This window comes from Vipera berus (assembly GCF_964194415.1).
Source record: "Vipera berus genome assembly, chromosome: 14".
Classification (NCBI taxonomy): domain Eukaryota; kingdom Metazoa; phylum Chordata; class Lepidosauria; order Squamata; family Viperidae; genus Vipera; species Vipera berus.
In genome coordinates, this window is record NC_138217.1 from 10,924,236 (window position 1) to 10,938,620 (window position 14,385).

General features: G+C 49.1%; 1 protein-coding gene across 9 annotated transcripts in view; it reads right to left on the minus strand.

Annotated features, from left to right (window-relative positions):
* The window catches only part of TAOK3 (TAO kinase 3), a 71,379-nt gene that overhangs the window by 20,175 nt on the left and 36,819 nt on the right, over positions 1-14,385 (minus strand). For 8 of the 9 annotated variants that reach the window (XM_081339360.1, XM_081339361.1, XM_081339366.1 and 5 more), the window contains 5 exons: positions 11,041-11,132; positions 10,567-10,660; positions 9,900-9,981; positions 8,697-8,864; positions 5,883-6,089 (listed from right to left, as the gene is read on the minus strand). In XM_081339360.1, the coding sequence (XP_081195486.1) occupies positions 5,883-6,089; positions 8,697-8,864; positions 9,900-9,981; positions 10,567-10,660; positions 11,041-11,132 (643 nt within the window). The remainder of the gene's footprint in view (positions 1-5,882; positions 6,090-8,696; positions 8,865-9,899; positions 9,982-10,566; positions 10,661-11,040; positions 11,133-14,385) is intronic. The other variant, XM_081339367.1, reaches the window with a different exon arrangement.

Genomic DNA, 14,385 nt, shown 5'->3' on the forward strand with positions numbered 1-14,385 from the left:
TCCGCTTGTGCTTTCGCCTCTTCGCCAGCAGCCTCTCGCTCACCCTGCTTTTCGCATAAGCCCGGCTCTTTGAAATGCATAGTTTGGGCTCTCTCAGGCTAAAAACCCCAGACAGCAATCGTGGCCGTGCCAAAAAACGGGAATCGGGAAACACATTGCAGCCTCTTCGGTGTGTGTGAGAAAGGCAAGCAAAAAAAAAAAAAAAAAAATGTCAGCTGATGGCTAAGTGGGATGCTGCTTGCCTTCTGAAATCCCCGGCTTTTTTTTTTTTCCTCCTTCCCCTTTCTCTCTCTCTCTTTTTATTTTGGAGGGGAGGGGGGGGAAGATAACCTCTCCAGAAATCACATCGGTGCAAAAAAGAGCATCCGAAGCAGCACCACCACCGCCGCCGCCTCCGCCGAGCACTGCAGAGATGCCAGAGTCCTCAAAAGCGCTGGCTGGGAACGGTGCACCCAAATAATCGCTTTAAAAAGATGGTTTCCATGGCTAGGAAAAATGCTGCCGCTGCCGCTGTTGCCACCGCCGCCTTTGAACACAGGAGTAAGGATATGTCTCATTCCCTGGTCCAGCCTGGGTTGTTATTTTTTTTTCCTTTCTTTCTTTCTTCCCCCTCTCCCTCCTTCTTTTCCCCCCCTCGGAACTCGGCTATCTGCTCTGGAGAAGCATGTTCTGGCTGGATGGCTGCAGCCTGGAGGAGGAGGAGGAGGAGGAGGAGGAGGAGGAGGAGGAGTGGGGGAAGGAAAGCAGGGGAGGTGGGAGAGAGAGAGAGAGAGAGAGAGAAAGAGAAAAGGAAAGGGGGGAAAAAAGAAAGAAAGAAAAACACCCCTCCTTTGGCTCTATCTGGGTTCTCCAAAGATTCGGTGGCCACTCAAAGATGTTGCTTTCTAGTCATGATCCGGCACGGTTCTAGCATTTTCTCTCCATAGCCTTGCAAAGGATGAGAGGAGGGTGGTGTGGTGGTGGTGGTTTTTTTTGTGTGTGTGTGTGTGTGTGTGTGGTTTTTTTTCGCATTTAAAGAGACAGAGCGCCCTTTTCCTACAAATGAATCCGGACCCGCGGCTTTCCCCGACTAGGCGCGGGAAAGCAGGAGGAGGATTCCAGTCCTGCGCTGGCTTTGCTGGCTTCTTGCGTGCACCTTCGGGGTGTTGCAGGGGTGGTGAGGCTGAAGGAGCTATAGATAGGATTGGGGGAATCCGGGGTGGGGGTGGGGGGGGGGGAGACCTCTGACACACAGTGGCCCCGATTCAGAAGACACCCCCCCCCACACACACACACACGCACGTGCTGGCCCGTGCCCAGGCTGGGTGGCCCTGAGATTTGCTAACCCCTGCCCCTTTCTTTCCCCCCTCCCCGAGCCTCAGTGGGTCATCTGTGAAATGGGAATCAATTGCCATCTTCTACCAGCAACCAGGCTGAAGACGAAACGGGCCCAACGGCCCAACGGCGTGTGCTAAAAACCACTTAGGTGGGGTTATCTGTGGTCAAAGGAACGAGCCAAAGAGATGCTGGCAAGTCGTTGTGTTGGGACGTATTTCTTAGACAAGGGGACCGACATCAAAAGACCAAAAAAAAAAAAAAAAAAAAGTCCGCCGCTTACATTCTGACCATGTGCAGGAACGCGGGCGGCATTAGCGACCGCAGGGAGTCCTTGTTTAACGACCACCGCTGGGACCGAGGTCGCAGAGCGAAGCCGTCGCTCAGCGAAAGAGTGCTCCTGAGCTTGACTTTCAAGCTTGCCGTGTTTTACGGCCTCGCAAAGCTCATCCCGTGCGAAGGCTGGTGGCGGCGAGGGGGTTTATTCATCCCCGTCATAAGGCCGGGGCATGAGGCGGTCGCTAAACAAGGACTATGACTCTAGAATGACTTGGTTCTGGCACCGTTGGGAGCTGCCGCCAAAAGACCCTTGCAGAAATATGTTAGTGAAGCTGCCGACGGAACCTCAAAGAGGCTGGAACACACATTCGTCGTTAAAGGAAGCACAGGCAAAAGGCAATGCTGAGCCGCTGCGGGAGGTGGGTTCGCTACACACAACAACAAGCACACAAGGGTGTGGACCACAGAGCAGGTTCTACTAGTTGGCCAAATTTTGAAAACCTGGCTTAGGGTTAGGGTTCTGCCTGCATCCACACACATCTCCTTCAATGATGGGTGGGAATTCCCCAAGAATTCTCGAAGGAGCTCCTCAAGCAAAAGCACGTACAGGTAGGTCCTCGACTTGTGACAATTGGGACTGGAATTTTCATCCCTGAGGAAGTCAGTCTTTCAATGAGTCACGCCCAGTTTTGATCACCTGAGCACTGGGACCCAAGGTGGTGCTTTTCCAGGGGTGCTCCAACTCTGAATGTCTATGGCAGAGGGCTTCAAACGTGACCCTTTGATGACTTGTGGACTTCAACTCCCAGAATTCCTCAGCCAGGCACGGTGTGAGAAATTCTGGGAGTTGAAGTTCACAAGTCATCAAAGGGCCACATCTGAAGACCCCTGGTCTATGGAGATCCTCCATCCAGGTCAGGGCAGGTCGTCTAGATTTGGACACTTGGCAACTCATATTTATGACGGTCGCGGTGTCCGGGGATCACGTGATACTCTTTTGTGACCTTCTGACCGACAAAGTCAATGGGGAAGTCGGATTCACTAAACAACTGTGTTGCGGTCGTAAGCTGAGGCTACAATGTCTGGGATCCTTGAGCGTCAGGATCTGTTTCTCTGTTGTTAGGAAGGAAGTAGCTGCTACTACTTCTTCAGCTACTACTGAAAAAGCTTCTCGGAGGAGAAACGAAACGTCTTCAAAGAAGAACAAGGAAGTCCAGTTGCCTTCTGGAAAAGCACCTCTGGGACAACCATGACCTGGACGACTGAGGATCTCCGTAGACATATGGGATCTGGGTAGCACTTTTGATCCCAAAAGATCCTTCGGTCCAGCTGGGGGGGTCAGGAATCTGTTTACCAATGTTGAAAGCAGCCGAGTCTTTTCTTGAGATTTATTTGTGGTGGTGAAGAGACGTGGCTCCTGTAAATAGCTGCGGACAGGGGCCTGGGCTCTCCAAAGTACTTTTAAAATCAAACTGGACCCATTGGGTCATCCCTTCAGAGATGCCTCCTTACCTAAACAGGTAAACAGAAAGACAACGGGAGGAGGTGGGAAATGCCATAGGAGCAGGAGTGATTTCCGACTTCCCGATGGCTTCCCCAATGACATGGCTCGAGAGAAGCTGGCAGGGAAGCTTGGAAACCATGATCACAGGGACCACAATTAACCATGGCAATGCTGCGGTATGTATGTAAATACATCTGGTGTGAAGGTCCTTGAAATTTCAATTTGCATGGGATCCCACATACGCGTTCTTTAAGTTAGCTGTGCCTTGATTCAAAGTTTTAGCGCGACGGTGCAACATTTGGGCTGACAGAAGGTTGCCAACAGACAAACAGGCAGGTGAGTTTTAGTATGATCTAGATGTGAAGGGCCGCGCTACAAAAGCTTATTAGTCTCATTAGGTGCTTTGCTGAATCTGATTCAGTGACACACGTTCTACTGAATAAATTTTATCTGTTAAGCAATATATTATTATTGCGGTAACAAAACTCTGCAATCTTGCTCAAGGTGCGTTAGCCAAGGTTCTGGCAAGGACTAACATGCATCGGGCCCAAATAATTGAGACGATGTGGGTTTCTATAAATTACTGCAAGTGAGGAAGATCTATCTGCTTTGACAATAATAGGGACAGCTATAATTTATATGCACTGTTTGAAGCATCACCTATGACACCCCGGACCATGGCCCATTGTTCGAAACCGGGTCGCGGGAGAGATAGGCAAGTGCATGCGCGTGTGATGCTCCACTCGTGCAAGGGGAGGGCGCGAGTGGAGCTTCGTGAGCAAAGCTCCATTGGTATGAGAGGAGGGCACACGTGCCGCTTGCACAAATGGAGCTGTGTGCACGCCCCTGCCACTCACATGCCTCCTCCCTGCGCCGGGCTAGGCCGCCAAGCAGGAAAGGTTGGGGACCACTGACCTATGGGGTCTAAATTGAACAGGGGTCAAAGGGACCTTGAGATGGAGCTTGCAGCAACAGTGAAAATATGATGTGGCAATGAGCTTTATCTGGCTTCTCCCAGGCGAAGCTGCTAGACTGGGAAGATTCCTGTGGAACAGGCACGGAGCAATAAAGTAGCTGGTTGGAAGTCTACACGCGTGGGTCTGGTTGTTCAGGCCTGACACCATCCCACAGAAGTCACATTGGATCAGAAGGCTTGTTCTAATGAGACCACCTGGGTTTGGGCAACCAACACAATCTGAACGTTGTATTGACTTGAACCCTGAACAACGTACCTTCTTGGGGATATCCGTGAGCAGCTATTTTTTGTCAAGAGAAGAATCCACTTGCAGGTCAGGATCGGGTGGGGAAGTGAGCAAAGTGTCTGTGTTAGATTAGGGAGTGTGACCACTTGGGCCGCAGGACAACCACTTGGGGGGAGACAAACCTCCGGAGACAAGGCGGTGTTATAGGAAAGGACAGAGGTACACATGCGGGGTTGAAGGACACAATGAGAGCAGGGTGTGGTAGAGACTGACAAACATTCTTTAAAGCTGGATCTTAGAAACTTCCCCTTGTGGTTAACCTTATTTTTGTTTCCAACCCAACGCTACTCAAGATCTGCCCTATGCATGAATCCTGCGTGGACACTGACCCTAAGCTCTTAAAGTAGGTAACCCCTTTAAAATAGTCCTCGACTTACAAGCACAATTGGGACCACAATTTCCACTGCTAAGCAAATTGTTTAAATGAGTCGGGCCTGATTTTACAACCTTTTCCCGCAACCCTTACGGGAATCACTGTAGCTAAGCGAAACGCACAATTGTCAAGTCAATCTAGGTTCCCCCCCCCCACATTGACTTGGCTTGTTGGAAGCCAACTGGGAAGGTTGCAAGTGGCGGTCATGAGATCCCAGGATGCGACCGTCACATACATACCTGCCAGGGGCAAAGCCCTTGAATTCTGATCACGCGACCGTGTGGATGATGTAACAGCAGTTTAAGTGTGAGGACCACTTGTCGCTCTCTTTTCTCAGTGGAGTCATAACTTTGAGTAGCCACTATGTAAATGATTGTAAGTCAAGGACTACCTGCCCTGATTAATAGGTCAAGGAAGACTCCCATCATCCTGGCCAAAGGTAGCTAAAAGGTTGAATCATGGTTAACTGGACCAAAATGTGTCAATCGGAGGGGTTTTGTTGCTCACCCTAGCAACTTCATCAAAGTAAAAAAATAAAAAATAAAAAATGTGTAATGCAATATGTCAAGGGAGACTCAATCATCCAGGCCAGCAGCCCCCAACCTCTGTGGCTTGGCAAACTAGCTGGGGAGAAGCGGAGAGGAACTGGCATGTGTGAGCAGTGGATTGGCACGCACGTGTGCACGCGCTGCTCCATTCACGCAAGAGGCGCAGTCTCGGCTCCTTCAGGCTTCTCCCCGCCAAAAGCTTTTGGAAAGGGACGGAAGGCCTGAAGCAGCGCGAGATCGCTCCCGCAAAGCCTTTCGTCTGTTTGCAAAGAGAAGCGAGTGGAGCTTTGTGCGTGCAACAGGCCTGCCTCTCGCCCAGCCCAGTTCCGAATAGGCCACGCCCCGATAGTGGACTGTGTCCCAGGGGTTGGGGACCTCTGATCCGGACCAAAGGTATCTAAAATCTCTTGATATTTTATTTTTTTTAAAAAAAATATTCCCTGATGAAGTTGCTTGGATGAGCCAATAAACCAATTTTGGCCCAGTGGCCACGATTCAACCCGGTTACCTTATGGGGCCTTCCAAACCTGCAAAGGAAGGGAGGTAAAACAGAGATCAGCCGAGAGCTGGGGGAGTGGGGCAAAAGCACCCTCCGGACGTACCTTCTTAATCACAATAGAGGACGTGGAATTAATGGTGCTCTCGTTGTCATGCATCAGAAGCAGCTCAGAACTGCTCTCCTCCATAACCTCCTGCATGCTGTTGACACTGCTGCTCTGGCTGCCCGTGCTCACAGACATGCTGGGGATTGAGTGATTGCTGCCCAGACTGTCCATCTTCCTAGTCAGGTTTGTCCCATGCTCACTGTCCTACAAAATAAGGAGCGGGAGGTTTAACGCCGGGATGAAAGGGACTGCCTGTCCACCAGAGGGAGACTAGAACAGGGACTGTTCGGCAGACACAAAAAAGTTCTCGCCTATTTCTTGGTCCCTTCCTCCTTCTGTGGGGTCCTGGGTGCCCTGCATGACATTTCATTATCCGGGGGAGAGGGGAGGAGGAGGAGGAGGAGGAGGCTATTTTTGGCTAAGTGTCCTCGAAATCCCATCTCTTAGGCACCAGGTACGAAAGGGGAGAGTCGCACCTGGAAAAGGCATCACTTCTGTTTCCATGGCCAACAGTTAACCCCATCCGAGATGGTTTAAGCGATGGTTAAAAAAAAAAAAAGTTAGTTGCTATGCAGCCTGGGTAATATCTGCCTTGGGTCGTTCCAGCAGCCACGTTGATAGGAAGCAGATGAAGGTGTCCGGCATGCATTTAGGTCCAGGTAGTCCTCGACTTACGTCCGCAAGAGGGACTGGGATTCCCGTGGCTAAGCAAGGCGGTGCTTACGTCAGCCAGGCTTTTTATATTTTTTTTGCCGTGGCGGTTGTTAAGCGAATCAGGTGGCTTGTTGGAAGGCCGCCAACGGGGATCACGGGATACTGCAAATACGTGCTTGGTTTGCCAAGCACCCGAATTTTGACCCCGATGGTTGTGAAGTGTGAGGCCTGGCCGTAAGCCGCTTTCTTCAGTGCCACTGTTAAGCTTGAATGGCCGCTAAACAAATGGTCGTTAAGTCGAGGAGTACCTGACCTCAGGTTTGCATGCTGCATGCAATTGGTTACTTGACGGGATCGATCAAGAACCGCTCCGGAAGAACGCAACTCAATCAGGTCTTCTCCAAACTCTGTCTCTCCCTTGCTAGTTGACGGGCACGCTGGTGGTAAAATGTCTGGGAGACAGGATCTTGGTCACAGGACTTTCTATACCGCCCTTGTGGCTTTTAAGCCAAGATTGCTTCTAGTCTAAAGAGCTGTGGTGGCCCAGTGGCTGGAAGGCAGAACTGCAGGCTAACTCTGTTCACTGCCAGTGGTTCGAACCTGGCCGGCTCAAGGTTGACTTAGCCTTCCATCCTTCCGAGGTCGGTAAAACGAGGACCCAGATTGTTTTTTTTTGGGGGGGGGGGCGGCGGGGCAAGAGGCTGACATGGTAAACCGCTCAGAGAGGGCTGTGAAGCGCTATTGCTGTAACTACACAGGGTCTCTTTGGAAACGTTTTTCACAGTCCGATTGCTTCTGCGGGAGAAAGCTGCCTTTTTATCTGACCATTTCCGAGTCTGCTACTCTGCGTCTTCCTGTTTCTCAAGGACATTCTCACCCACCACGACATAGACCATGCTAAGCCTATTGCCTGTTTTAACCAGGGCTTGTTGAACACACCATGGTGGCCTGCCTACAGAAGCTGGATAGAATGGTTAACAAAGCACAGTAAACCACGCATTTTCTTCACAGTTGTGTTTTGGTGCCTGCACAATAAATACTGCACTTTTATGTTTGATAAAGACGCAGCCTTCCATCCTTCCAAGGTCCTAAAACGAGGACCCAGATTTGGGGGAGAAGATGCTGGCTCTGCAAATCACTTAAGAGAGGGCTGTAAAGCATTGTGAAGCGGGTTATAAGTCTAAGTGCCATTGCTGTCTCTCTCTCTCTCTCTCTCTCTCTCTCTCTCTCTCTCTCTCTCTCTCTCTCTCTCTCTCTCTCTTTCTATTATCTATCTATCTATCGTCTCTCTCTCTCTCTCTCTCTCTTATCTATCTATCTATCTATCTATCTATCTATCTATCTATCTATCTATCTATCTATCTATCTGTCTAAGTGCCATTGCTTTCTGTCTGTCTGTCTGTCTCTATTATCTATCTATCTATCTATCTATCTATCTATCTATCTATCTATCTATCTATCTATCCATCCATCCATCCATCCATCCATCCATCCATCCCTGGTGGCGCAGTGGCTAGAATGCAGTACTGTATGGAAAAAAGTCCCCCCCCCCAGCATAAAGAAAGAAGAGGATCCCCTGAGGACGATATTCTCCAGTTGTCCTCTATACTGACTTTCCTCTGCTGCTTGATGATGCCCATGGACTAGCCTTATCTCCGTTCCAAGGTGGAACGAAGTGACCATTGGCCCATCTCGTTTTAATTCAGCCACGGGAAAAGCAGTAGTTCTTACTGCTTGGGCTGGATGCTCTATCCACTCCGTTGGACGTGGCCATGATGGAAGACATCTTGATCCACTCTCTTTACTCTGGGGACACAATGGCAACTCTGCCTACCGGGCCCTCCCCATTGCCTTTGTTTACAACCGTTCTGGGATCTAATTAGGGCCTGGTGTCCATAGCAGTGACCAAAACCTGAGAGCAAACTTGATTTGCTTCAGATGTTCTGTTGCCATCTGTCTCAAGGACGGCCTCAAAAGGATCAGCGCCCCAGAAGGTCAGATGTACAGCAGTCTTGTTCCCAACCACATTCCTCGCATTGTGCTGGGAACCCAATGAACAAGGACGTGGAAGGGACCCTGTGAAGCAGGAGACACGTTGTTATTATTATGATGATGATGACTGCTATCATGTATCAGTGGTATAGATAAACTTGATACCTCCTCCTCTTCCTGAGACTCGTTCAGAGGGCCATTGTGGACCTCCTGGAAAAGGATTTTCTTCATTTTCCGATACTGAAGGTTATCCAGTTCTCGAACCGCATCCTTGGTTCTCTGAATCAAGTCTATGAGGACCCGGGGTGGACGCTCGCATCGTACAAATTCATGCTGGGTTTTAGAAGGATAACAGAAGCGTTGTGGATGAGAAGACAGAAGACGCAAAACGAGCCCCCCCCCTCACCCCACACAATCCCAGCACAACAGAAGCAGATCTCTCTCTCTCTCTCTCTTAAGGTAAAGGTAAAGGTTCCCCCGCACATGCGTGCTAGTCGTTTCCAACTCTAGGGGCCGGTGCTCATCTCCGTTTCAAAGCCGAAGAGAGCCAGCGCTTGTCCGAGGACGTCTCCGTGGTCATGTGGCCGGCATGACTAGATGCCAAAGACGCACGGAACGCTGTTACTTTCCCACCGGAGTGGCCCCTATTTTTCTACTTCCATTTTTATGTGCTTTCGAACTGCTAGGTTGGCAGAAGCTGGGACGAGTAACAGGCGCTCACTCTGTTACGCGGCACTCGGGATTCGACCCGCCAAACTGCCGACCTTCTGATTGACAAGCTCAGCGTCCTAACCCACTGAGCCACCGTGTCCCTTTCTCTTATGGTAGACAACGTTAATTGAAAATCACCCTATTGCAACTGGGGAAGAAACAGGTGTATTTTAATGGGGGAGCATCCTAAGTTAAAAGGGCATTCAAAGACCAGTTGGTCCTTGACGTACAACCACAAGTGAGTCCCAAATTTCCATCGCTAAGCAAGACAGTGGCTAAGTGAGTTTGGCCCACATTTAACCACTTTTCTTGCTGCAGTTACGAAGTGGATCACTGCAGCTGCTGAATTAAGTCACACGGCTTCCCCCATGGACTTTGCCTGTCAGAAGGTCGCAAAAGGGGATCACGTGACAAACACACATCCCCCCCCCTCCGGGACACTCCGACCGTCCTAAAGACACGCCGGTTGCCAAGTGGCCAACTTGGAGCACTGTTAGAATGGGACCCTTGGGTTTCCTCAAGCTAGTCTAACACATCTGGAGGCAAATTTCTAGGGGTGGAATCAGGTGGGGAGGAAAGGTGGGCAGCCTCTGAAGGAAAACTCAGCTGCCTCCCCACTGCACCCTGTTTTCCCAAGCAGAAAGGTGCAAGCGTTACCCTCAAAAGTTCTGACGACGAAGGACGCTCCTGAGGTATTTTCTGCAAGCAGTAATCAACAAATCTTCTAAAAGAGTCTGTCCTGAAGTTGGGAACAGAAGGGATGTCAGAACATGCTCAGGAAGGAGAAGGGAAAGAAATGCAAGGTGTGGCAGCTGAGGATCACGGACTGCTAGCACCGATGATGTTATCCAGTTGGGTAATGCAATGTCTGCAAGGAAACTGCCAAGTTTCCACCCATTGTTTCTCGTCCTGCCCTCTGGTGCTTTGGCGAACGATGTGACCCCCCCTCTTCTTGGTGGCAACCCCTCAGATACTGGAACTCTGCTATCATTGTCTCCCCTATTTCTTCTTTTCTTTAGCCACTAGCCAAACCCAAGTCCCGCAGCCGTTCTTCGTATGTTTTAGTCTCCAGGCCTTGGATCGTTTGAGTTGCTCTTCTCTGCTTAACTGAAAACTTAATGTGAGGTCCTGATTCTTCACGCCTGACAATACGCAACCTACGAACCGGATTGGTCTTTTTTTGGTGCCTCTGAGACTCCCGATGTTTTAAATGCTACTGACTGATTATTTCGTACTTTCTTAAACTGCCTGCGGCTCTCAGAACGGGACTCTTGCTGCAAAGCTATCGCGCACCCCCTCCTCCAGGAACCCACCCAACTCTTACCACTCGTTCGACTGCAGCGCGGGGGAATCGTTTTGGGCGATGTGATATAAGGCACTCATAGCGTTCATGTTGAAAAGGGGAGGCTTCCGCTCGGCTGTCAGGAAAAAGGCAGAGAAAAAGAAAAGAAAAAATAGAGGCAAGGCGAGATAGCGTGGACTCACTGGGCAACTCCAGCCGGCTTTACAAGCCGTAGGAAGATAAATGTAGAAACAATTAAAATTCCTGTTATAATAATAAGTAGTCCTCGTCTTACAACAGGTTGTTTAGTGACGGTTCAAAGTTACACCAGCCCAGGCAACTTTGAGGACCGAAAAGGGGCCCCCACAATTTTTGCGCCACTGTTTTGAGACGGTTTCAGCCAGAAGTCTTCTGGGACAATACTAGAATCCAGCAGAAGGTTATTTCTCAGAGAAAACCAGAATCAGCCAGAGCGATGGCATGAAATTCAACAGTTGTCAACTCTGACTGACTTACCTAACTCAATGCAGGTAATTCCGAGAGACCAAACATCCACCTTCCCGTCATACTGTCCATCATCCATGGCCAAGATTACTTCTGGAGCCATCCTACCACACATGAATTCAAAGAGGGATGATTATGGGAGAAAGAAAGAAAGAAAGAAAGAAAGAAAGAAAGAAAGAAAGAAAGAAAGAAAGAAAGAAAGAAAGAAAGAAAGAAAGAAAGAAAGAAAGAAAGAAAGAAAGAGAAAGAAAGAAAGAAAGAAAGAAAGAAGGAAGGAAGGAAGGAAGGAAGGAAGGAAGGAAGGAAGGAAGGAAGGAAGGAAGAAAGAAAGAAAGAAAGAAAGAAAGAAAGAAAGAAAGAAAGAAAGAAAGAAAGAGAAAGAAAGAAAGGAAGGAAGGAAGGAAGGAAGAAGGGAGGAAGGAGAGAGGGAAAGAAAGAAAGAAAGAAAGAAAGAAAGAAAGAAAGAAAGAAAGAAAGAAAGAAAGAAAGAAAGAAAGGAAGGAAGGAAGGAAGGAAGGAAGGAAGGAAGGAAGGAAGGAAGAAAGAAAGAAAGAAAGAAAGAAAGAAAGAAAGAAAGAAAGAAAGAAAGAAAGGGAGAGAGGAAGGGAGAGAGGAAGGGAGGAAGGAAATATGGAAAGAAAGAAAGAAGGGGAGGAAAGAAAGAAAGAAAGAAAGAAAGAAAGAAAGAAAGAAAGAAAGCAAAAGAAAGAAAGAGGAAAGAAAGAACAAAAGGAAGAAAGAAAGAAAAAGGGAGGAAGGAAGGGAAGAAATATGGAAAGAAAGAAAGAAAGGGGGAGGAAAAAAGAAAGAGGAAAGAATGAAAGAAAGGAAGGAGGAAGGAAGGAAAAAGAAAGAGGGAAGAAAGAAAAAAGAAGGAAGGGAAGAAGGAAGGAAAGAAAGAAAGAAGAAAGAGGGAGGGAGGGAGGGAGGGAGGAAAGAAAGAAATAAGGAAAGGAAGGAAGGAAGGAAGGAAGGAAGGAAGGAAGGAAGGAAGGGAGAGAGAGACAGAGAGAAAAAAAAAACACAGCACCGCAACAAATGCGTTCACCCACCCCTCTTCATGTCCTCCTGACCAACCGGGCACAACTCAAAAAAAAGAAAATCAGCATGGAACAGAATTAAGCCATGCTGGGGAGGTTAAAATAATAACAACAATAACAATAATAACAATCGTACTCGTACCTTAAGCCAAGAATCCCTTCCGGGGCTGGGGGCTGGGGGTGGGGAGGGGATGACTATGGATGTATGGAGAATGCCAAAACGAAAAAAAAAGCTCTCAGTGCAACATGCTGGCAAATGGGCAGCCCTCCGGCACTGTACCTGCATCCAGCCAAGCAGGGGCCGCAGGGCTCCTAGGGCACCAGTTCTCACCAGACTGGTGGTGAGCTTTCCCACTGAGACACCAACTGGGTTTTCTTGGAGAGGCTCGGCCTGGGGTTGCAGCTATGAAAGAAATAAGGGGATCTGGAGCACAGAAGGGAAAGTTGGGGGGGAGAGAAGGCAAGGGGTCGCAAGGCAAACACAGAAGGGAGACCCACACTAGAAGCGTGTCTGGGGGCTGACCTGGAAGAGACCGGCGCCCAGGTGCAGCTGGCCGGGTCCTCCTCCACCTGAGCATAATCTCCGACAGGTAGTCCTTGACTTACAGAAGGACCGCGGAAAAACCCTACAACTTACAACAGGGCTCTTCCAACTTGGCCCTTGGATGGCTCGCGGACTTCAACTCCCAGGATGCCTCAGCCAGGCACGCGTGCCTGGCTGAGGCATCCTGGGAGTTGAAGTCCGCGAGCCATCCAAGGGCCAAGTTGGAAGAGCCCTGACTTACAACAACTTTGCTCGAAGTTAGGACGGCTCCCTCCCAAAAAAGGGGACTCGCGACTGGTTTTTTGAACACTTAACGACCGTTTGCAGCCTGCCCGGGGTCACGGGATCAAAATTCAGACCCTTGTCTGCTGACTCGTATTTATGACGGTGGCACTGTCTCCGGAGTGTGTGTGTGTGTGTGGTGTGATTTCCACACACACCCCTCTGCAACCTTCTGACGAGCAAAGTCGATGGGGAAGCCGCATTCCACTTAACAACCGTGGAACTAACTTATCAACAGAGGCCCAGTGCAGTTGTAAGATGGGGCAAAACTCACTTAACCAATGTTGGTGCTTAGCAAACGGAAATTGTGGGCCCGGTTGTGTGGTCGTTAAGTCGAGGACTGCCTGTAACTTCATGCCTTGCAGGGCCCTCCCATCGAATGAGCAAGGCTATCAGAGCAGAATAGAATTGGAGTTGGAGAACTGGAGTAGGGTCAACTTTTAGCTGTAAAACTTACTACAGGGAGTCCTTGACTTACAACAGTGATCGTTTGAAGTTACAACAGCACTGAAAAAGAAAGTGATCTTTGTGACCCTTTTTCACACTTGCAACCGTTGCAGCAGCAGCCCCGCGGTCAGGTGATCAAAATTCAGATGCTCGGCAACTGGCTGGTCCTTATGACGGTTGCAGCGTCCTGGGGTCGTGTGACCCCCTTTTGCAACCTTCTGACAAGCAAAGTCAACGGAGCAAAGCCAGATTCACTTAACAACCATGTGATTCACTTAACAAGCATGGCAGAAAGGTCAAAAAGCAGGGCAAAATTCACTTAAAACAACCGTCTTGCATAGCAACGGAACCTTCGGGCTCCACCGTGATCGTGAGTCAAGGACTACCTGTATATAAATCAAATAAATCCACCAGCCAACCAACCTGGAGGCATCTGAGACGGGTGGCTATATAAATCAAATAAACAATACACTAACAACCCCACCCACCAACCCGTGGGCTCCTAGAAGGTGCCATGCATTGGAAGCTCACACCAAAATGACACAAACAGAATGTACACAAGAACGGAGTGACTGGAGAGGCTCGGGTAGGGCATATTTGTAGGCAACTGGGCTAAAAGTCGACAAGGGAAGCGGGCCCTCTAAAGTATTCTGATGATAAAAAGGATCAAAGAGTTGAGCAGGGCTCTCCAAACCTGGCATCTTTTAAGACTTTGTGGACTTCAACTCCCAGAATTCCCCAGGCCCAGCCAATTCAATCCTTCGGTTTTGGAAGTTGAAGTCCACAAGTCTTCAAAGTTGTCAAGTTTGGAAATTTGTCTCCGAATATTTAGTCTCTGAAACGGTTGCTCTTTTTTCTACAATACCCGCCTGGCACCACAAAAAACGGGCACCTAGTTTGCCTCACAAATTGGCTTTAGTTGATTAGCTTGTTTCTGGAGAGTAGGGGTGGAAAATCATTGCAAATGGCTTCTCCTGTTCCAACTTTCAGCATATCCAGCGGGCCAGGATGGTAAAATGCCATATTTGCATACAAATTCTTGAC